Source organism: Myodes glareolus, chromosome 2 (assembly GCF_982192425.1).
Source record: "Myodes glareolus chromosome 2, mMyoGla1.1, whole genome shotgun sequence".
NCBI classification, from domain to species: domain Eukaryota; kingdom Metazoa; phylum Chordata; class Mammalia; order Rodentia; family Cricetidae; genus Myodes; species Myodes glareolus.
In genome coordinates this window covers 69,229,261-69,253,806 of record NC_142027.1, presented here as the reverse complement: position 1 = coordinate 69,253,806, position 24,546 = coordinate 69,229,261, and the positions used below count along the sequence as shown (strand labels likewise).

Below are 24,546 nucleotides of genomic sequence, written 5' to 3'. Positions count from 1 at the left end.
CATTGAACCCTTATAGCAAAATCAATCCAAGTGTCCATCAGCAAACCGAAAAGGCAGCTAAGCAACATCTCCATAAGGGAGCAGTATAAAAGGCACCATGAACATCCAATGGCTTCCGGGGAAAGCCATGTGTGGGAGGGAGAACCAAGACTTCTGGGAAGGATAATGGAGCACAACAAAGAACAGTGCATACCGGAGAGGCAGGCTGACAGCTGCTCATCATCCACGGGAGAAGCTTTCTGACTGCCCTTGCCACCCGTCATTTGGTTTTCTGCTTTGAGTTCACTGCACACCAAGGGGGCATCCAGTGGACTTTTACAGTAAGGGTGGTCCAGCAGTTTAGAACTGAGGATGTTCTGCTTGAGAGACCCATCCTCCTCCATCTGGAAGTGCTCGTTCTGAGGAGGCTCTTCAGACACAGGCCCATCCACAGCACCCACCGATGCATCTGTTCCAGACACCGACAGTCCTACTCTGTCGTCACTGACAGCACCTGTCCCGCTCTCCTGACCCAGAGTCAGAATTGCTCTTTCCGTTTCCGAGGTGAGCTTGTTACTAGGAGGATGTTCTGTTAAAGGGATTTCGTGAATTTGCTCTGTACACTCCCACTTAGGAGAAGAGGGTGATTGGTCCCAGGCGTATGTGGCAGAGCCATTCTGTTGCTCAGGGAAGGCTTCATCTAAATTGCGCTCCTTGTCCAAGAAAGGGCTTTCTTTAGTGTGACCATCAGGCACATGTGAGTTCTTTCCCTTCACCACAGCACTGCCATCCATGTCTGCAAGGTATGGCTGACACCGACAAGGGTCCTCAGGTTCTGGGGAAGGGACTGGGCTACAACTGCCAGCCTCAGTGTTATCCCTACGGTTCTCTTGATGGTCCCCAGCAACCTTCTGCACCCAGCTCCGCTGGGCTTTTCTTAGCTTGCAAACTCTGTTTTTCGTTCTGAAGTGCTGGGATCTGAAAATCCTATACCGAAATCTAATCATGGATAATTTCTCATACATCATAAGAGACACTTTGACTCTTCGATGTTGATTAAGTTGGAACTTTTTCGGAATCAAGGGTCTCCCATTCCTGTGGTGCTCTAGCCCCTGGCAGCAGCCATAACAAATGCGCTTTCTGTGTTTGTTCAAGACCACAATCTTCCCGCTCTCACCTGGACTTTGGCTCTCCCCATTGAACTTCATGGGAAAGTCTGAAGCCTGTGGGCCTGTCCTAGGTTTGTGACCACTGGCCTTACCTAAAACAGCATTTGTTGATAAGCTAGTAACTGCCTTCAGGAGCCTTTTCTCTCGGCAGTATCCATGGTCCAAGTTCTTTGCTGACGACAGTAACCTATCTGCTTGGAGTTTCAGGAAGCTTCTTGAAGAAATGAAGTGCTTAGTGTCCTTTCTGTTCACTTCGGCATATAAAGCACTACCATTCTGAGTAGCCGCTCCAGACTTGGCCTTTGCACAAAGTGGCACATCCTGAATCCATGATTTCTGGGTGTGAGGACCCTTCTTACTATACTGGAAATGCTTCAACTGTTGGCCCCAAACAACCGGCCTTCCCAGCTTAGCTTTCAGAAAGCACAAGTTTTGAGGAAAATAGAACTTCTTAAAGCTTCCAAACCCAGTATTCCATTTCTCAGAAAAGGCTAAATGAATTCCTTTTTTCCATAGAATTTTCTTCTGTTTTTTCATTTTTCTGATGCATAATGAGAACTGATGTACCTAAACAGAAAAAAAAATGTAAACTTAGATTTCATGGTAAATATGCCATAAAGACATATTGCAGTTAAGATCAGAAAAAAATGAAAAAGAACATATGCTTTCCAATTTATTCTTTAGTCATGAAGAAATCCTACCTGACGGAAGGTCCCACTGCAAGGAGCAAAGGGAAGAAGGAAGACATGAACATTAACAAGCCTATTTTCTTTACACCTGCCTCTGATGGGGATATTTCAACAGCTGTCAGGGTACGGTCACACATGCCTTTAATACCAGCACTGGAGAAGCTGAGGCCAGGTGGACCCCAATCTCGAATTGTAGACCAGTCTCTTCTACATAGTGAGTTCTAGGTCAATCAGTGCTGTATAATGAGTGATACCTTGTAACAAAAACTACTGGTCGGTGGTGGTGCACACCTTTAATCCTAGCACTTGGGAAGCAGAAGCAGGCGAATCTCAGCAAGTTCGAGACCAGCTGGTCTACATAAAAAGTTCCAGGACAGCCAGGGCTACATACAGAAATTCTGACTCAAAAACAAAAACAAAAACAAACAAACAAAAAAACAAAACCCCAAAAAAACTTACCAGGCAGTGGTTAGTGATGCATGCCTTTAATTCCAACACTCAGAAGGCAAAGGCAGACAGATCTCTGAGTTAGAGGCCAGCCTGGTCTACAGAGCTAGTTCCAGGATGGCCAGGACTACACAAAGAAACCCTGTCTCAAAAAACAAAGCAAAAACTGAAACCTCTCAGTATATACCGGTTTTTGTTTTTGTGATTCATTTTTATTTTATGTGCTTGAGTACTGTGGCTGCATGTATGTAGGTGCACCACTTACATGTCTTCTGCCTGAGGAGGTCAGAAGAGGATGTTGGATCCCCTGAAACTGTAATTATGGATGGTTGTAAGCTACCATGTGGGTGTTGGGAATTGAACCTGGGTCCTCTGCAAAAAAACAACAGGTGTTTTTAACTGCTGAGTCGTCTCTTCAGCCCGCTGCATCATTTCTAATGGGATATACAAGACAAAGAATCAGAAGAGAATTTCTGAGTTTTTAGTACTGGAGCCACCTTGCTAGCCAGAGTTTGTTTCTCATTAGCTAAGTGACTTGAAGCATGTCATTCAGATTCTGTGTTCTCAATTGCAAAGTTAAAGACAGTAAAGGGAGAGGCAATAAATACCACTTCAGACAGATGTCATATCTGCTTATTTATAACTTGCCAACAGGAAAACAACTTTTGCTGGCAATTTTTTTTAAAGGGCAAGTTATCCTTGGTCTACATAGCCATCAACCTCAAGGAGACCAGGCTCTACTCCCACAAGTCGGAGTCTATAAGGAACAGCACCTCGCCAGCTGCTCTCATCCAGTTATCCTGGCTCTCAAGTGACTTTAAAGGCCATAGACAAACACAAACACACACAGAATGCCAGGAACAGCTGACAGAGGTGAGCAGGAATGGATGAAAACCAGACACAAAGCTACAACAGTCAGCGCCAGTCTACCTTGCAGAGGGCCTCTGTTCAGTGAACAAGACACGATGGGGCTGGAGACAACACTTGCCCAGCCTGCACAAAGCCCTGGATTCCATCCTCAGAACCACGTAAACCATTAGTCATGAAGATGCACACGCATAATCAACCCTAACCCTCAGGAAATGAGGTAGAAAGATCAGCTCAAGGTCTGTGGGAGAAGGGTCAATCTTACGCAGCTATGCACCCTGAAAAGCTACAACCTACCAGGCAAGATGTGCCTACTGGATCAACAATGGCACAAAGGTTATGAGGACACCAACCAATTCCAGTGAGATCTGAGCCTTGCCCCCACAGAAGGGTATTCATGCCTGGCTCTATAAACCTGGTCAAAACCCCAGGGCTGGGCAGGTGACAAGTCCTACTAGTAGAGCTCTGACTAAAGGACATGGGATCACAATGCCTTCTGGGTATTTATGTCAATACCCATAGATTGGTGCTGCTCTGACCTGGGCCAGAGAAGCTTCTGTACGAAGTCAGCAGCAGTTAATCAGAGACTCATAACTAAGCAAAGTGGTATAAATACGTGACTCGAGTGCTCAGCTCTAAAAGGGACATCCATAGCGTACCCTGCAAGGCTCAGGGAACAGAGGAAGAAGGACAAAAAGAATGAAGAGGGCAAGATAAAGTGCTGTGGACCACTGTACCCATGACCTCACAGCAGCGATGGCTGTCTACTGAGTGCTGTGCCCATGACCTCACGGCAGCGATGGCTGTCTACTGAGTGCTGTGCCCATGACCTCATGGCAGCGATGGCTGTCTACTGAGGACCTGTACAAGACTGGGACCAGCAACATTCCATCATGGATGGAGGGCTCATCTACTCTTCCCTGAGGAGCTCTAGACAAACAAAGGTTACTGGGGGAGGGGGAATCATATTCTTCAGTAGAGTAGCCACTAGCTAAGTTATTCTTTCTCAAGTAATAACCAGTCACCTGTGCTCCTGCAAGCAACAACTAAATGTAGTGGGACACCAGGAAAAAAAAAGAAAAAGAGAGAGAGAGAGAGAGAAAGAGAGTTGAGCGGTGGTGGCACACACCTTTAATCCCAGTACTTGGGAGGCAGAGACAGATGGATCTCTGTGAGTTCAAGGCCAGCCTGCTCTGCAGAGCTAGTTCCAGGACAGCCAGGGCTACAAAGAGAAACCCTTTCTCTTATATTTTTGGTTGTGAGCCTAGCCTTTAACAGCTGAGCCATCTCTCCAGCCCAAGAAACTCTTTCTCAAAAATCAAAAAGAAAAAGAGAGAGAGAGATGAAGTAGGAGGTGGGCTTGGAGGCAAGAAAGGGTTCTATGAGGGGGGATAATAGAATGAGAGATGAATACAATCAAAGTATACTGTGTGTGTTTATGTATATAAAACTGCGAGCAAGTAAATAAAGGAAGAGGAGGGAAGGGTCCAGGTCATCCTCAGCCACACGAGTTCTAAGTCAGCCTGGGGTATATAGCCTGCCTCAAAAAACGAAAAAGAAAAGCCAAACACATGATTTCAGAAGTTAATGATATCTTGTATTACTAAAAGTTCTGTAGACACTAGCCACCATAAGAGGAATGGAAGCAACGACACACTATGAGCCAGAAAGCAATAGATAATGTGGAATACTGTGGAGGGCCATAACCACATTCTCCATTGCTTCTAGGAACAAAGGTAGAGATTGACCTCTGTGACCCCAAGGTGTGGCGGTACACGCCTTTAGTCCTGATGCATGGGAGGCAGAGGCAGATTGACCTCTGCGACCTCAAGGCGTGGTAGTACACGCCTTTGGTCCCTATGCCTGGGAAGCAGAGACAGGCAGATCTCTGTGAGTTCAAGGTGATGTAGCACATGCCTTTAATCCCAGCGCATGTGCTTGGTAACTCTCTACCGCTGCGTCCCTGCCTACTCCCGAGGCATCATCTGGGATAATGGGCAGCGGACCAATCCAAGAGTGACACGTCAGAAGCGAGGACTGTTTCCTTTATAAGGGCTGGGTTCCCCTCATTCTGGGTCTTCGCCATGCTGGCTGATGCTCGCTCTCCCAAGGGGCATTAAAGCTTTACTGCAGAAGAATCCTAAGTGCCCCGCGTCGTTCTTGCTGGCGAGAAGGTAGCGCGGGACAGAATACAAGTTTACTAACAATGTAGTAAGAAAAGGTTCCCATCTTCTCCACTCCCCACATACCACCACACACACACATTACCTGTCCCCCTCTTGTTTGTTTATTTTTTGAGACAAGGGTTTCTCTGTAGCCCTGGCTGTCCTGTAACTAGCTCTATAAACAGGTTGGTCTCAAACTCAGATCTGCCTGCCTCTGCTGGCCCTAGTGCTGGGACTAAAGGTGTGTGCCACAACTGCCAAGCCGCAGTATTACCTTTCTATGCCTTTCTATTACCTTTCCTGTGAGGAAAAACATGGAGGGCTAAATATATGTTTACCTTGGTCTCTTCTCCAAAGCCCAATGATACATTCAACCTTGGACTGGGGAAGAGGCAAGATCTTTCTAAATTACTCAGGCTGGCCTTGAATTAGCAAGCCTAATGCCTCTGCTTCACAGATGCTGGAATTATATATGTGCCACTACGCACAGCTAGATGTTAGATTTTGTGCATGTGTGTCTGGGTGGTTTTTCCTCTGTGTAACAACCCTGGCTGGCCTGGAATTCGCCCTATAGAATAGGCTGGCCTGGAACTCAAAGAGATTCATCCGCCCCAAGTGCTGGGATTAAAGGCATGTGCCGCTACCACCACCCGGCTGGAAGTTAGATTTTAAAAAGGCAAAACCCCACTAGGTATGCATATATTCCAATAATCCTAGCAGCCAGGGGACAGAGGCATGGATCACAAGTTAAAAGCCAGTTTTGGTGATTTATAATGAGACCCTGTCAAAAATAACATGTGCATGAATGAGTGAGTAAAAGCCCCCAAAGATAAAGATAATGAAAGAAGATCAATAAAACTTCTAAAAGAAACAGTCACACTTGGTGGTATACACTTTTAATCTCAGCAGAGACTGGAGGATCTCCAAGTTCAAATCTTTAATGGCCAGCCTGGTCTACATAGCAAGTTCCAGGTCAATTAAGGCCACACAGCAAAACCTTGTTTCAAAAAAACAAAAAGCAGATAAATGAGTAACACACTGAGCAGGTCAAAAAGGGCAATGCCATGAGGTAAGCTACATGACCTCAGAAAGGCCCCAAATCAGAGGAAGCAAATACCTATGAAGGTTAGGAATATGGACGGAGCTAAGAGGAAGATCCCAGGAAGTCTGAAGAGGAAGTTCCAACCCAGATCCCCCCTCCTACCCTGAGAGAGAAGCTGTTCCCTTTCTTGGCGAAGATAAATCAGGAAAGCACAGCAGAACAAGCTGAGATAAATGAGTTCACGCTGTGAGCTAGCCCTCCTCATCAACACTTTATAAGGATACATTGTCAATGAGCAGACAACTCCTATCAGGACAAGAAAAGGTCATTTAAAGATTGTAGATACTTAATGCTCCCCTACAAGACCAAACAATTATTCTCCAGTGTATTCTGACATCAAAGAAATGTATCAGACTCTGGGTCCTAATTACACTGTCCCTTTCGTCCCTAAGAATATAAATTTAACCTTCAAAAAGGGTAAAATAAGGCTGGAGAGATTGCTTAGCAGTTAAGAGAACTGGCTGTCCTCCTAGAGGGCCCAAGTATAATTCCCAGCACCCACACGAGAGCCCACAACTGTCTGTAACACCAAGATCTGACACCCTCACACAGACAGCCATGCACACCAATACACATAAAATAAAAATAAATAATTTTTTTAAAAAGTGGTAAAACAGATATTCTGTGAGGATAGTTTGAAGGAGAAGGGTACAGTCAGTAAGAAGCACTCTTTTTCAACTCATCCTCTGAGACTGTGGCGATCGCTGGTTCACCCTCCAGAAAAGGTGGTTAGTTTGTGAGAAAATCCGTAAGTCACATACAGATTCCTCCACGTCGGAGCCCCAGCTAGCCCAGTTCATTGACTTTTCAGAATGTGATGTGAAATTTCTTCTAATAAAGACCAGCCATTGCATTTCCACCAACTAACAGACACACTAACAGACACAAAGTGATAACCACCACAAAGATTAAGAGCCTAGAAAATACAATCAATGAAAAGTTCTATAAAAAGCTGGGTGGTACCTTTAATCCCAGCACTCCGGAGGCAGAAGGCAGAAATCTGAGTTCAAGGACAGCCTGGTCTACAGAGTGAATTCCAGGACAGCCAAAACTACACAGAGAAGCCCTGTCTCTAAAAAACTATATATATGCTGCTGCTTCTTCTGGAAAACACTAACTAACGGATGATGCCAGTGCAGCAGGAGGGCTCGGAGGACCCAGGGGCTCAGGATTAGGAGGCCATGGTGGTTTCCGGAGGATTCAACCACAGACGTGGTCGCGGGGCTCAGGGCTCGCAGAGGTAAAGCTGAAGACAAGGGTTGGATTCCCGTCACCAAGCTGGGCCGCCTGGTTAAGGACATGAAGATCAAGTCCCTAGAGGAGATTTACCTGTTCTCCCTACCCATTAAGGAGTCCGAGATCATTGACTTTTTTCCTGGGAGCATCCCTAAAGGATGAGGTTTCTGAAGATCATGCCAGTGCAGAAGCAGACTAGGGCAGGCCAGCGGACCAGGTTCAAGGCTTTCGACGCTATTGGGGACTACAGTGGTCACGCAGGTCTCGGTGTTAAATGCTCCAAGGAGGCAGCCACTGCCGTCCGAGGAGCCCTCATTTTGGCCAAGCTTTCCATTGTCCCTGTGCGGAGAGGCTACTGGGGGAACAAGATTGGCAAGCCCCACACTGTGCCTTGCAAAGTGACAGGTCGCTGTGGTTCTGTGCTGGTGAACCATTCATTCCTGCCCCCAGAGGCACTGGCATAGTCTCCGCTCCTGTGCCCAAGAAGCTACTGATGATGGCTGGCATTGATGACTGCTACACATCAGCCAGGGGCTGCACTGCCACCCTGGGCAACTTTGCCAAGGCCACCTTTGATGCCATCTCTAAGACCTACAGCTACCTGACCCCCGACCTCTGGAAAGAAGACTGTGTTCATCAAGTCTCTTTATCAGGAATTCACTGACCGTCTTTTGAAAACCCACACCAGAGTCTCTGTTCAGAGGACCCAGGCTCCAGCTGTGGCCACCACATAAGGGTTTTTATACAAGAAAAATAAAAGTGAATTAAGTCTGTTAAAAGAAAAAAAAACTATATATACACAAAAAAAAACCCTTAACAAAGTCATGATCTATAAAGTGCTAATAATATTGCTAATACATAAAGAACTCTTAAATTAAGAAATAAAAGACAAAAAGCTTAATAACCTAATGAGAAAAAATATGTAAGTAAGCAATTCATAAATAAAAATTTCTAAATAGTCCTTAAACATAGAAAAACAGTAAGATAGACTCCTTCTGGAGATGAGTTACTTTCTTGACAGCTGGGCATCTCTCTAGCCAAAAGATACTTTGTTTCCAAGGTACTACTCTGTAGCCAAAACCTACCTCAAATATGCAATCCTCCTGCTTCTGCCACCTGACTGAAAAATGCATTTTCAAACTTTGCTGACGGAATTCCAAACTGACGTAATCATTTTGGAAGAGAATTTGGTTAAGATTTCATGAATTCCAAAGAAGTATTTATCCTTTGATCTGGCAACCTCACTTTAAGCAACCTGAACAAAAAACACAGCTAGAACAATGACAAGGCTATCTGTTGCAACATTGTCTATAACAGCAAATATTCCACCACTGCCCACAGCAAGAGCATGGTTGAATAAACTAGTTTATCTACAGGATGAATGAAGCTTCAGTGGGGCAAGGATTCCTTCAGCAACCAGCATGCAGTGATTTGCAAGATCCATCCTTAGATGAAGAAGGCAGAGTTCAGATGAGTTCCAAAGGGGGGAGGGGCAAGAAATGATGAGGGAAGGTCTGTTTCTCTGTATGTCTTTTTCTGCTGGTCTGGCTTCAGGACAAACTTAATGCTTCACATCTTAAATGAACCTGGCGCGCTTGCTTTTCCTCTCTGTAATACTGGAGATTAAATCAGGGCCTCATGAATGCCCAGCAGGCGGCTCCACCACTGTGTTGTATCTTAGTCCCTGTATTCCAAAGATTAGTACAACCACACCACAAAAGGAAAAATTAACAGACAACTTTAGAAAACAATATTTGGACAACATGCTCGAGAGCTAAAGGAAGACAAAGTATGCATACAGATACTGCACAGTGCATAGCAAATCTGCCTTTTCCTACAAGTAGGAGTCAATAATGATATTATTGGTATCCTGAAGTTGAGCAAAACATAAAATATGCTGTGGATAATTAAAGCTAGACTTTCCACCACTAGAGAAACAATGAAGCATGAAATGATGAGACAAAACTGGAGGTACCACTATGAGCTCAGAGTTTAATGCAGACACAGATATGGCAATGTACACACACAGATAAATACTTCTTGACTGTCAATGAAGCAACACAATCCCAGTTAAGAAGTAAGCACCCTAAGAACCAGACCTTGGTTTCTAAATATACTCGTCTACTGAAAGAAACGGGAACATGGTGACTCAAACTTGAAGTTCCAGCCCTCTGGAGGCCGAGACAGGAGCACAAGGAAGTCAACGCCATCAATGGTCACACAGTAAAGGGGGAGGCCAGCCTGAACCTATGAACCTGAAATGTCACCTTGGTGCCAGAACACACACATAAATACTCTGTGAGCGAGAGACGCAGAGACGCGGAGAGAGAGGTTTCACTATGTAGTCTTGGCTGACCTGAAACTTGCTATGTAGACCATGCTGACCTCAAATTTAGAGATGAGCTTGCTTCTGCCTCTGGAGTGCTGGGATTAAAGGCGTGTATCACTACGACCTGTATAATTTTAAAGGGTAGCAAAACAGGTAGAAAGACATTTTCTTTAAACAGAATTTCAAATAAAAAAATACAGAATGAGCAGAACGCGGTGGTGCACACCTTTAATCCCAGCACTGGGGGGCAGAGGCAGGTGGATCTCTGAGTTTGAGGCCAGCCTGGTCTACAAAGTAAGTTCCAGGACAGTTAGGACTATTACAGAGAAACCTTGCCTCAAAAAAACAAACACAAAAACAGGATGAATGGAAAAAATAGAAAGGAGTAAGATCTGTAATCTAAGAACTGACTGCCCAATCCCCCAGGTGTAGCTACACTCCTACAGTCCACTTACTCAGAAGGCTGAGGCAGACAGGTCACAAGGTCAGCTAAGTAGCCAGACTCTCAGATCTCAGAAAAAAAAAAAGGAAAGGAAAAAAGGCAGGGTGGGGGTTGGGGGTGTGGAGGCTGGGAGATGCCTCAGTGGGAAAAATGCTTGCTATCTTGTGGGGGACTGCAGACCCTCAGACCCTGAATTTTCTATGACCCCTTACCTGCCAGAATAAACAACTTGTTTTCCTGTCCTTGCAGCTGCTCTGGGCAGGAGACCCTCATGAGTTCCTGATGGCAGGGGAGTGGTTTCTGGTGGGCTGGCAGCTGAAAAATTCTGAGAGCTAGGGCGTGGCCATTAGTCAAGGACAGCCCTATATAAGCTGCCCAAGAACACAATAAAATTGGTATTCTTGTTTCAAGAATGACCCATGTGTCTGTCTGTCTGTCTCTCTCTCTGTGTGTGTTTCAATCTCCAGCCCCTTGCCTGACTTGCAAACTGTCCCATGGTGCAGGTGCCATACCACACTACCTGATTTTGGGTCCCCAGGACCCACATGAAAACTGAGCACAACACTATGATATAGGATTATATTCCTGTAATCCCAGAACTGGGTAGTAACAGAAGGCAGATCCCTAGAGCTTGATGGTCAGCCAGCCAGCCAAATGGGCCGTTCCACGTTCAATGAGAGGTCCTGTCTCAGTACAGAGTGCAGAACGATCCAGGAAGAGACCCCACACAGGTTAGTGCACCCCCACCCCACTTGACTAGAAACTAGAAAGCAATGGAGAAATGCCTTCAAGGCTTTAAAGTTCTGACAGAAAATTATTTAACAAGAGAATTTCAGGCCCACCTAAGAACTAATGACTGAAAAGAGATTTTTCAGACAGGTGATTTATCAAAGTATGTATCTCCCATATACCGTTCTCAAAGAGCCCACAAGATAAGAAGTACCAGGACAAAATCAGGGAGTAAATCAAAAAGACATGGGAACCAGGCTCAGTGCTTGCCTAGCATGTTCATTCAAATAATAACAACAATAATAGTAAAATTAAAGGTGGGGAGGAAAGGCAGAGGTTACTATGAAAACCGAAGTGGGAAGGCAGGGCGGATGGCTCGGTGACGAAGAACACGTGTTCTATCCCCAGCACCCACACAGTGCCTCACAACCACTCACATCACTAGTTCCCGGGGACCCAACGCCCTCTTCTGCTCCCCATAAGCACCAAACAAGATGTGGTGCACAGACATGCAAGCAAAATATGCATGTACACTTTTTAAATATAAAAGATGGAGGAGGGCAAGAGAGAAAGAGCAAGCTGGGTGGTGGTGGCGTAAACCTTTAATCCCAGCACTCAGGAGGCAGAGCCAGGCGGATCTCTGTGAGTTCGAGGCCAGCCTGGTCTACAAGAGCTAGTTCCAGGACAGGCTCCAAAGCAACACAGAGAAACCCTGTCTTGAAAAAAAAATTTTTTTTAATTAAAAAAAAAGAGAGCAAAAGAGAAAAGATGTACAAACTGGGCTTGTAATCCCAACATTTGGGAGGCTGAGATGGGGATAACTGGAAATTCAAGGCCAGCATAATCTACACAGCAAACCACCTTCCAGCCTGAGCTATACACATGGTATGTTTTAGGAGCAGAGTATCAGGAATCTGAGAAATAGGAGCAAAGGACTCCTAAATAGGACGAAACATAAATCAGGCATCCCCTAGGTCTTTTCTAAAAGCCTAGTGTACAACTGCTGTCTCATAATGGGAGAAACTGATGATTTATTCTCCTTATACCAGTGCTCTATCGATAAGCACAAGGCATCTGAGTGACTAGCTTTCTTGGATGCTGCACAGTCAAAGCACAGATTGCAGTTAAGTTCCAACCACACAAGATCCTGGTATCTCTCCTGGCACCCTTCTCGATACTAAGCTTATTCTGGACAAAAGGCAAAAAGCATAATTAGGAATGTACCATGTGTCTTGAATATTCTTTCTTAAATGGCGTTTTAACCAGAGCCTCAAAAAATTTCATTCAATTACTCCAACTAATTTGTACAGGTATAAGAACATTCCTACGATCAGGCGGTGAGTTAAAAGCAATACCAATAGCAGACTAGCGCTTCAATTCAGCTTCTCCGGACTCTTAAGTACAAACTCCCATGACCTTTCAGCATCTCACTTCCCCCAACAGAATAGCCTCACAGTGGTATCAGGGTTAATTCTGCCCAGCCCAGATAGAATAAAAAAGTAGCCTCCCACCAACCTAAAACACAAGAGTGCCATGCATAAGCATGGTGGGAAGGAACCAAAGCAAGCAGCAAGCAGAGCTTCGGATAAACTCAAACCCCTCGACTTCCGATAGGGCAGGAGCTGGGAGCCTGACAGCGATCTACAGGCAATGCGTCCCCTGGCTTCGGAAGGAGTGGCCCGGGGTTTTCTGGCTGTCTTATCTCAAAGCTCGGGCTGCAGAGGAAGAAGAAGGGCCACGGTCCCCGGAGACCAGCGCCCACTAGGCGGCCTGCTGTGCGGCCGTGGGGAAGTGTGCGGGCCTCGGGCGGCGCTGAGCTGGCGTGGGGAAGGGCTGGTCAGCAGCGCCGCGGATGCCGGGGCTGCCCCGCTCCCGCTTACCTAGGTGCTTGGCTCCCGGCACTTAACCCGCTGCCTGGACGAACGCTGCGGCCGCCGGGACCGCTGCCTCGCCCACGCCCACACCCGGAGAAGCCCGACCAGCCACTCGGACTCCGGCCTGCTCACGGCCGGCGGAGCTTCCGAGCTTCCTGCCAGCCGCTGCGCGATAGCGGCGCCCGCTTTCCGCGTCACCTCCTCCTCCCTTGCCCTTCCGCCAGGAGCTCCGCCCACGCCCTGTGCGAAGGGCGTGGCTAGAGACGCCTGCTTTTAGAAACGCTGGTGTGCTTCTGCTCCAGGCGTGGGTCGGCAAGGGAGGATCTGGAGGAACTGCAATCTAGAGTTGGCCCAGGCGCCGCAAGGCAGGTTTCCGACTTCCGGCCATCAGCTCCCTTCAAACTTTTGCCGTCGTCGTCAGAAAGGCTAAAACAAGCCTGGTGGTGGTGGCGCGTGCCTTTAATCTCAGCACTTGGGAGGCAAAGGCAGGCCGATCTCAGTTCAAGGCCACCCTGCTCTACAAAGTGAATTCCAGGACAGCCAGGACTGTTACAAAGAGAAACCCTAACTCGGAAAACCAAAATAAGCAAAGAAAAAAAGAAAGGCTAAAACAGACCACAGCCGATGTACGATCCACTGAGCCCTCGCACTCTCACTCTGGAGTGCCATAGGCTTTCCCACTCTACTTTCCCTGTTGATCTTTAGCCCCTAGTACTGTAACTTACTTCTTTAACATCTCCCCAGGAGGGCAGGGCCTCGAGTTCGATGGTAATTGGTCTACCAGAACTCAGAAAGTTTACAATAAAATTTCTTTTCCTGGTGGGTGCTTCAGCAATCACCCAATGTACTGTTTCTTTAAAGAGAGTCTCAAATGTGCAACATTGACTAGCCTCGGACTCGGATCCTCTGGCCTCAGCCTCGTAAGCGCTATGACTGATTGATTACCGGTGTGCACCACCCTAAGCAACTCAATAAAAATGGTCGCGGAAATCTTTCTAGAATAAGCACTCCAACATTGATGAGAAAGGAAGAGAGGGAGGTGTCCCGGTAAACCTAAGCCGGGACTGCTTCGGAAAGGTTTCCATCCCAGGGCTAGACTGTATATTCACTTTATATCTAAAACCAGGTGGAGCAGGCAAGCAAGCCAGATGTTACATAAGAAGAGTGCATGGCAGTCAGCAGGTTGCTAAGAGCAACCACCCATTGTTTCAGCAGGTCATTCTGTTTCGGGTAACAGCCGTGCTAGGCGAATAAGCAGTACAAACAGTAAATCACCAAATAAATCACCAAATCAGTATCTAATAATTGGTCTTTTTACCTTATTCTACATCAAAACTTTTCATTTTGAAGTCGAGTCGGGTAGCACATAACTGTAATCAGAGGGCTGAGGTAGAAGGATGGTCGTGAAGTTGAAGGCCAGCCGGGTCTACCCAGTGAGACTGATGATTAATTTCAGTTGTGAACCTGATGGGAGTATAACCACGTAGGCAGGGGTGGTGCTTTTATCCCCAGCACTCAGGAGGAGGAGACAGATGGATCTCTGAGTTCCGGGCCAGTCTAGTCCACACAGTGAGTTCCAGGACAGCCTGGAAAACACTTCCAAAAGAATCACAGGAAAGTTCCCAGAGTTAAGAAGCAAGATGCCAATCGAGGTTTAACAGGAGGCATTTAGTATATCAAACAGACAAGATCAGAATAGAACTTCCCTTCGTCATATTACAGTTAAAACATTACATATACAGAACAACGAAAGCATACGGAAGTGGCAAGAGAAAAACACCAATTCACAAACCAAGCCTCGTCCATCAGAGTATCCCAAGATTATTTACCTGTAACTGAAAAGCCAGAAGAACTTGGAATGACGTATTTCAAGTTCTGACACTGGGGCTGGAGAGTCGGCTCAGTAGTTAATACCACTTGTTTCTGTTGCAAAGGTAGCTTTCAATTCTAGCTGTGGACATGCCCAATCAAAAGACCCTGACTAGTACACTGGATCATAAAGTAGAAACCATCTATTGGTTTCCTCCAAGAAGCTCAAAACACCACAAAAAAAAAAAAAAAACCCAAAACCAGACACTCTTAGGGCAGAAGAATGGAAAAAGATGTTCCCAGTAAACTGGATCGATAAGACAAGCAGATGTCACTGTCCTAATACCTGGAAATGGAAATACAGAGTTCAAAGCAAAAAGTAGTGAGCCAGGGAAAGAAGGTCATTTTATACTGATTATGAAGACTGTTGTTTCTTATGTTGGTGAAAGACCCGGATAAATTCAGACCCCTCTAGCAGAAGGAGTAGAGCCCCCCCCCCCAAAATCTAGCAGTGAGAGAAGAACCAAAAATCTAGGTTAGCTGGTTCAGTGACTCTGTTTCAGGAACTAGCTGACCATAAAGTTAGATTATAATCTTGAGAATAATCTGGAGATACAGGGAATTACCCACTTGTGATTATCACTGGTATTTTCAGAATTTTCCAATGATCACTGGTATTTTCGGAATTTTCCAATGACGCCCTCCCTACCCTCTCTGGATTACTGGGTTGTGGTTTCTTCCCTTAAATACCCCTTCTCCCAGCTACTAGGGGTCGAACTCTCTACCCCTGCGTGGGAAATGAGTTTTGGCCCCAGTGCACTGGTTCCTGTCCTGTCAATAAACCTCGTGTGATTGCAGCAAGGATGGTCTCTCGTGAGTTCCTGGGGGGGTTGTGTTATCCCAAGACTTGAGTGAGAGTCTCCCCATTCCAGGGGTCTTTCATTGGGCTCTTGTGGGTTCGAGGAAAGAAGAAACCGAGGTCCTCTAGGATGCTTTGTAAACTGACTGACTGTAGCTTTGCAAAGGGCCTTTGGAGTGGGGTGGCTGGAGACAGAGGTTTTGGCTTTTTTTTTGTTTGTTTTGTTTTGTTTTGTTTTGTTTTGTTTTTCTTAGTGTATCTCTGGCTGTCCTGGAACTCATTCTTTAGACCAGGCTGGATTTGAACTGACAGAAATCCACCTGCCTCTGCCTTGCCGAGTGTTGGGATTAAAGGGGTGTGCCGCCACAGCCAGGCGCAAAGGTCTTTTTTATTGTTATATAATTTATGCCTTTAGCAAGTCAAGTTCCAGTACATCAAAACCAGCACATCTTTGTTTGCTGAGTCCTCCAGTAACCAAGTCTCCTTCCAAAGAGACAATGCAATACCAATGCAAATTCCAAAACCACAGAACGTCTCAGTTTGCCTAGTCCTTCTGTAACCAAGTTTTGCATAGGCTTTGAACCTTTAGGAAACTCTTAGATAAGGTTTACATACTTCAAACAGAAGGTACCAGACACAAAAGGGAGCAGTCACAGAAGGCAGATCAAAGTCAGGTGCGAACACTCCTGAGTACAACCAGCTGCAGCATTCTGCAGGAACTGCCCTAACATTAATATCCAAAGAATACCTGTACCCAATTTTAGAAAACAAGTATTACTATATCTAAAGTCACAGGTAAAAAAGAGTAGGGGGTTACTTCAATATGCTACTGTCACCAAATGACAGAAAAAAGAGAGAAATATCTGGATTAAATGGCACCATAGATCAAATGGTATCAGACATCTACAGAACATCCTATCTAAACGCTATATATTTTCTCAGCAGCCCAAGGAATTTCTGTTAAAATAGTTCATTATTAGGACATAGTGGACTTTTTTTGCTTTGCTTTGTTCTTGTTTGTAAAAGGAGCAGCGGGCTGTGTCCCACCACCCGGCTAGCTTTACCCGAAATAATTACATGGAAACTGTATTTATTTAAACACTGCCTGGCCCATTATATCTAGCCTCTTCTTGGCTAACTCTTACATCTTGCTTTAACCCATATCTAGTAATCTGTGTTTCACTGCAGGGTTGTGGCTTACTGGGAGGATTCTAACCTACATCCATCTCGGGCTGGAGCTTCATGGTGTCTGCCTGACTCTGCTTTCTTTTTCCCAGCCTTCTGTTCAGTCTACTCCACCTATCTAAGCTGCTGTCCTATCAAAAAGCCAAGGCAGTTTCTTTATTTAACCAATGAAATCAACACAAAACAGAAGACCCTCCTACATCGCTTGTTTTTTGAGACAGGATTTCTTTGTATAGCTTTAGAGCCTGGCCTGAAACTCACTCTGTAGACCAGGCTGGCCTCAAACTCACAGAGATCTTCCTGCCTCTGCCCTCCTAAATGCTAGGATTAAAGTGTGCGCCACCATGGCCTTGCTGACTTGGTGAATCTTAACGAATCTAGAAAAGTTGAAATGATCAAAATGGAATAAAACTACATATCAACCAGGAGAGAAACACTAGTGCACAGAAAAACTCCCACAGAATAGACAAGCACAATTGAACAACAAACGTGTCCTTGATGAAATGATGGAGACTTAAATCCCAGAATCCAACAGAAATGGAAAGATACCAGAACCAAGGAGTGCAATGAAAGCAGTTCAGAGAGGAGAGTGCTAATGGACTACACTAGGTAATCAGACACATTTCTTTTGATATTTATTTATTTATCTACTTTATATGAGTGCTCTCTCTGCATGTACACCTGCACACCAGAAGAGGGAATCAGACCCCACTAGAGATGGTTGTGAGCCACCATGTGGTTGCTGGGAATTAAACTCAGGACCTCTAGAAGAACAGCCAGTGCTTAACCTCTGAGCCATCTCTCCAACCTGAAATCTCCAATAACTTAATGATATACCTAAAGCCCTGGAAAAAGGAGAAGAAACAAACCCCCCTGAAACAATAGATGAAAACACTAAGATCAGGGCAGAACAGCAGATGTGGCAGGCATACCCCCTTAATCCCAACACTCCAGGAGGCAGAGGCAGGCGAATCTCTGTCAGTCTGAGGCCAGCCTGGTCTACAGAGCGAGTCCCAGGACACCAGGACAGCTAGGACTACACAGAGACCCTGTCTCAAAAAAGGAAAAAAAGAAAAGAGAGAGAGAGAGAGAGAGAGAGAGAGAGAGAGAGAGAGAAGAATCAGGGCAACACTGGAAAGATCTAACTCTGCAGCAAGGAGTGCTTCCTGCCTTTTCATCAGACCTCCGAGTTTGATTCCCAGTACCCACACCAGGCAGCTCACAACCACCTGCAACCCAAGTGCGAAGGGATCCGATGCCCTCTTCTGCCCTCCCAGGACACTCACATACGTAAGATACACACACACACACATTTTAAAAAGTAAAAATAAATCTCAAAAAAATATTTTCCCCCTTTGGTTTTTTGTTTTTAGAGATAGCTCTAGCCATCCTGGAACTCACTTTGTAGACCGGGCTGGGCTTGATCTCACTCACAGAGATCCACCTGCTTCTGCCTCTTGAGTGTTGAGAGTAAAGACATGCACCACCACTGCCTGGCTTCCCCCTTGGTTTTTTGAGACAGGTTTCTCTATAATCCTCTATATCCTGGATGATCTGGAACTCATTCTGTAGACCAGCTTGGGCTTGATCTCACTCACAGAGATCTGCCTCCCTCAAAAGTGTCTGCCACCACCACCCAGCTCAAAAACAATCTTTAAAAAGAAGGTTAAGAGGCAGGCAGCTCCAAGAGTCTTTACACGCTAAGACTAGACCAGCCCTGTGATCCTGAGTGTGTTTGGACATGCAGGCTATTGTTTGGATATATAGATATTAATGAAGAGGCCTAACAACATTGTGCAGCCATAACAGGCTGCAGACTAACAATACTGGGACTAGGCCTCACCCTTACAATAACCAGGAAAAACCACAGACTGTACCTGTGGGGGACCAATCAGAATTGAGACAAACAAGTATTACATGCTCCAGAACATTAAGAATAGTTTACCTAACTTGTATATAGGTTGTCAATTTCCTTTCAGCAAAGCCAGTACCAATCCCTGTTTGACAAGACTCCTGCTGCCCCACTCCTGCCCAATCAGAAGCTCAGCCCCTATCTAAATCCAGAATTCCCCTCCCCGCCCCATCCTTTACTCCTTAGAAACCCTGCCATAGCTGAGCCCATGCTGTCTGATCGCTGTGTTGGAGTGGATGGAGAACCCACGCTCACGCTTGCAATAAAGGCTCCCTGCTTTGGTGTACAAACTCAGACTGCTGGGGGACTCTGGGTGTGGCGTCTGCACCACGGACGGGTTGTGAGTTGGGCAAGAGGCTGGAGATTGAAACACACACACACACACGGTGGGGGGAAGAGAGAGAGAGGAAGAGAGAGAGAGAGAGAGAGAGAGAGAGAGAGAGAGAGAATGTCACATGGGTCATTCTTGAAACAAGAATGCCCATTTTATTGTGTTCCAGGGCAGCTTATATAGGGCTATCCTTGACTAATGGGCAAGCCCTAGCTCCCAAGATTTTTCATTAGCAAGCCCACCAGAAACCACTCCCCTGCCATCAGGAACTCATGAGGGTCTCAAGCCCAGAGCAGCTGCAAGCCCAGGAAAACAAGTTGTTTATTCTGGCAGGTAAGGGGTCATAGAAAATTCAGGGTCTGAGGGTCTGCAGTCCCCAACATCTGGGGGGGGGGCTCATGACATAAGAATAACAATTACTTTGTGTCTCTCAGTAGAACTAAGAGAAGACTAAGGCCAGGTTATGAGAGGATTCTAAAAACAGGGTGAAAGGTTTAGAGAGGTCTAGAATCTTTCATGCTGTAGTAGTTGGAAGGGCCCCTTTGACCTTGGGGAATGAGGAGGATTAGGTTAGGAGGGTAGAGAGGTTCTGTGAGGTCCATAAGTAGCTTGGGAACGAAGTTTGGCTAAGACATCAAAGTTAGGAATCCAGATAGAAGATCGTTTGCTAAGCTGGGGAAGGAGAGTAGGTACTGTTTAGGTTGGCTGGTGTGTTTGGGAAGGGTATATCCTGGATTACAACTATGCAGCGTTCAGATATGCCAGGGGAAGAGGAAGTCAGGGGGAGGCCAAGGTTAGTTTATGTAGGGGATGCTATCCAGACCTTAGGAGGGAAGACCAAGTATCCCAGATCGGCCAGAAAATTCAGGACAGTAGGGGTGTGTTGTCGAGACAGTTCAAAGAAGAGGTTCTCTACATGTTGGAGGAGAGTTCTGGGAACAGGGTTGAGGTTTGGCAGGTCACCAGCAAGAGCCTGGTCGAAGAGAAGTGAGCTACAGGGAAACCTTCAAGAAGGACTGTCCAGGACATTTGGATATCAGGGTCTGGCCTGAAAAGGTCTTGACCCGGAACTGAGAAGTGAGAGGTGGAAGCAGGAATGAGGGATGGAGAGGAGGAAGATCAGCAGGCTACTGGGTGAATAGGAATTGCTACTTGGTTAAGCAGATCTTCAGCTAAGGGGAGGGAGCTGTCTGACTTGCTCAGGAGAGCTGTGTGGAGGATCTGCAGGCCATGACGTGTGGACTTTCAGGAGTCTGATAATTACAGGTTAAATCCACTGAGTCCATAGAGAGTAAGAGGATAGAGACTTGACAAAGAAATGTGGAGGGATCCTGTGGTTTGATTACCATAGAGGTACAGTGGAGAAGGGGAGGGAGGGAAGGTGTTCCAGACCCAAGGATAAAAGGAGGGTAAGAGGGTAAAGGTGTCCAGGAGGGCAGAAGGTCTGAACAGCAGAGGAGGAGAGAAGGAAGTTGTTCTGTGGGAATTTGATCACTGAAAGATAATATGCGTATGGAACTTTTCCAGAAAGTTCCATCCCTGGAGAGGGTCAGACAACTGGGAACGATGAGGAAGGAGTGAGAAAGGGGATGCCCCAAACAGATGCTGTTTCATCTGGGACAAGGAAACCTCAGCTGAGAAAATGCTTCTATCAGATTGGTCCGTAGACAAGTCTGTGGACCATTTTCTTGATTCTTAGTAATTCATGCGAAGTCCAAGCCCTGGGCAAGTGCACTTGGCTTGTTTTAAAAAACAAGTTTGGCCAGGAGGTAGTGGCCCACACCTTTAATCCCAGCACCCAGGACACGGAGAGGTGGGCGGATCTTCGTGAGTTCAAGGCCAGACTGGTCTACAGAACAAGTTCCAGGACAGCCAAGGATACACAGAGAAACACTGTCTCAAAAAAAAAAAAGAGTTAAGGGAGATACTTTGTTGCAATAGAGCCTGTTAGGCCCAGGGTGGAGAAATCTGTGAGGCGCCAAAGGAGAGTCCCTAAGCATACTAGCAGGAATTTGGTCTGCTGAGGGGGTTAGAAAGAAATTTTTTCCCGGCAGGAAGTAGGATAAAAAGGAAGGCCATCTCACAAGTTAGACACTCTGCTCAGTGAGATGCCCACAGAGAAGAGAGGGCCGTGTCCACTGGTCTCCATGGGAGGAGCAGCATGGGCAGGGGCAAGCTCAGTCTGACACCAAGTGAAGGTTTCAACTTTCCCACTTTTACAGCTGGATTTAGGTTTCAGTTCTCTGAGAGCGGCCAACAGGTCTTTCTCCCAGCAATGGGTCATTTATCAAGAAATTACATTCAAGGACAAAGCAGAAAACAGCAACAGGGCCCAAGTCAGCCCCACAATGTCTCAAGGACAATTCCTGCAACCCCCTTAAAACTTACCCAAGTATGTCCAAAGATAAAACCTCGGCCAATTAAAAGTGTACTAATGTGCCAGGGCGGTGGTGGCGCACGGCTTTAATCCCAGCACTCGGGAGGCAGAGGCAGGCGGATCTCTGTGAGTTCGAGGCCAGCCTGGTCTACAGAGTGAGTTCCAGGATAGGGTCCAAAGCTACAGAGAAACCCTGGCTCAAAAAAACAATCAACCAACCAAACAAAAAGAGTATACTAATGTAACTGCTGCTTGCTTCACCAGTTATGTTGGAAATGACCTGACCACTCCTCTCAGGGTCGCCGCCATCTTGCACACATGAGCACACCGCATGTGTGCTGAAATATTAATAAACGCTCTTTGCTCTTACATACTGTTTGAGTCAGTGTCTTCCTTCAGCATCTCCTTGGACCCCTACACAAGGATTCTGAGAAGTCTACCTGGTGGATGATCGGAATGAAAGTTTTCAGAGAGAAAATTCTCCAAACTCACCCAGTGTTGAATCAGCCAGCGGTGGAAGCCTGCCTACAAAGGTGACAGCCGCCATTGGAGCTGCCTCAGGGGGAAGGATGTGAGGTGCCAGGAAAGGGTGGGAGCGGAGGAGTGGAGAACAGGAGGCCACCAGGTCCTGGGTCCCCAGGGGAGCCACCACATGCAATGTCAACAACAACAACAGAAACCAGACAGATTAGCGACAGCACCTCAAGGGCGGCACGGGCTTGACGCACGCACGGGAAAGACCTGCACACTGGGCCGCTAGTGAGCCACAAGGAGCCAGGCCCAGTTACAGGGCAGAGAAACAGAAGTGGGAAGAAGGGAAGAAGACTATAATTTTCTCTTCTCTTCTCTTCTCTTCTCTTCTCTTCTCTTCTCTTCTCTTCTCTTCTCTTCTCTTCTCTTCTCTTCTCTTCTCTTCTCTCTCTCTCTCTCTCTCTCTCTCTCTCTCTCTCTCTCTTTTCTCTCGCCCATGGTTGGTCGTTGCTAGGAGTATCTAGGAAAACAAGACTAGCAGGGGTTGAAGAATGTGAGGTAAAAGACAAACATCCCCCCTGGGCAGTTACGGGGAAGAATCTAGACAAACGAGTTACTTTAGTTTTGGGAACTGTCATTGTTTAACCAAAAATGGAGGCACTTTACAAAATGGTATTGTCATGATTAACACTCATGCATTTACATACACACACACACACACACACACACACACACACACAGGGGAGGGGGAGAAGAGAGAGTTTAAATTTTCTTTGTCAATGATTTTTTAGCCATTGTGTCACTGAGGGCAGGGTCCGGAAACAGACATTTACAAGCTTTTGCAGTACAGCATCGGCTACTCACTTGTGCCAAAAACTTAACTAAAAATTGAAGCAAAATTTGCCGTCTTCTGCCTTCATTTTGGCCTGTACTCTGGAGGGAGGCATAGTGGTAAGTTTCTTCTCGAATCTTGAATTCCATGAGGAACAAAACCTTACAGAACAGGGCCCACCTCCACCCTGAGGGGAAGACAGTTCTCAACCTTCCTAAGGCTGCCTGCCACCTTTAATACAATTCCTCATGTTGTGGGGACCCACAGCCATAAAATTTTCATTGCCATGTCATAACTGTAATCTTGCTACTGTTATGAATTGTGATGTAAATATCTGTGTTTTCTGATGGTCTTAGGTGACTGCTATGGGACAGTGGTCTTGTACCCTATAAAGATTTGTCACTTGTATTGGTTTAATAAAATGCTGATTGGTCAGTAGTCAGGCAGGAAGTATAGGTGGGGCAACCAGACTAGGAGAATTCTGGGAGGAGGAAAGTCTCAGTCTGAAGTTGCCACCCAGACACAGAGAAAGCAAGATGAGAATACTGTACTGAGGAGAGGTACAAAGCCATGTGCCTAAACATAGATGAGAATTATGGGTTAATTTAAGCTGTAAGAGTTAGTTAATAGTAAGCTTGAGCTAATAGACCAAACAGTTTATAATAATGTAAACCTCTGTATTTCTTTGGGACGGGATGGCAGCGGGACCGGGCAGGACAGAAACTTCCCTTTACAGGTGACCCCTGTGAAAGGGTGGTTTGACCATGCCCCCAAAAGGGGTCATGGCCCACAGGTTGAGAACCACTGATCTATGTGGTGAGTACTGCCCCCTCTCAAATTGACAAGCAACTTAACAATATATCAGAGCACCCTGCAGGCAGTGTTATTCCTTTGGTCTCTGGTGCCTTTAAGGGACAAGCCACGCCCACTCCCAGTGACCTCTGACCTCACGTCGCCATCTTTAATCTCTTTCTGTTCTCTCTCTCTCTAAGTAATAAATGTTCAACTTTATGTCTATTTACTGTGTCTTGTAAGCCTTTTATCCACCGCCTGCTCACCTGCCCGCTTGAGTGGCTCTCCCGGCCACATGGCAGGACCAGCCTGCCTGGGATGAGCCACTGCTCTGCCACTCACCTCTGGGAATCTGCACCGCCCAGGCAGCCATCTCTCCCGGGATGTGGGAGATCTTGGGCAGGCCCCTCCGGAACCGCCAGCATTTTTTAAAGTATAAAAGGCAGGACTGGAACGGACAATATCTCTGGAATGGCCTGGACTCCATCTTAACCAGGACTGTTTAATTATGCATACCACTTGCTGTGTATTTAAACCTAGTCCTCAAATCAGAACCTGGAAGATGAACACTAGACTCTCCAATACAGATGTCGGGCCATTAGGTTCCATTCATTCCTCTTCTCATTGTGAGTAAATCTCCTCTCTGCTTTTCACCATCACACATTTCTGTAGCTGGTGTCTGCAAGACAGGAGGCAGAGGGCTGGAGAGATGGCTCAGAGGTTAAGAGCATTGCCTGCTCTTCCAAAGGTCCTGAGTTCAATTCCCAGCAGCCACATGGTGGGTCACAACCATCTGTAATGGGGTCTGGTGTCCTCTTCTGGCCTGCAGGCATACACACAGACAGTGTTGGACTCTAGTGTCCAAACCGAGAAGGAGTCGCCCCCAGAGACCACCTCATATACCACAGCCGATGCAAAAGCCTGAGGATTTTATTAATTCTGTCATGACA

General features: G+C 46.3%; 1 protein-coding gene and 1 pseudogene across 2 annotated transcripts in view; one reads left to right on the top strand and one right to left on the bottom strand.

Moving 5' to 3' along the window:
* Positions 1-22,380, bottom strand: part of Senp5 (SUMO specific peptidase 5) — a 42,316-nt gene extending 19,936 nt beyond the window's left edge. The window contains exons 1-2 of one of the 2 annotated variants that reach the window (XM_085685429.2): positions 21,994-22,380; positions 194-1,715 (exon numbers count right to left, since the gene is read on the bottom strand). In XM_085685429.2, the coding sequence (XP_085541555.1) occupies positions 194-1,685 (1,492 nt within the window). In that variant the 5' untranslated portion in view covers positions 1,686-1,715; positions 21,994-22,380. Of the gene's footprint in view, positions 1-193; positions 1,716-13,034; positions 13,198-21,993 lie in introns of those variants that run through there. The other variant, XM_048453997.3, reaches the window with a different exon arrangement.
* LOC125412999 (small ribosomal subunit protein uS5 pseudogene) lies at positions 7,686-8,418 on the top strand (annotated as a pseudogene).
* Positions 22,381-24,546: the final 2,166 nt, after the last annotated feature.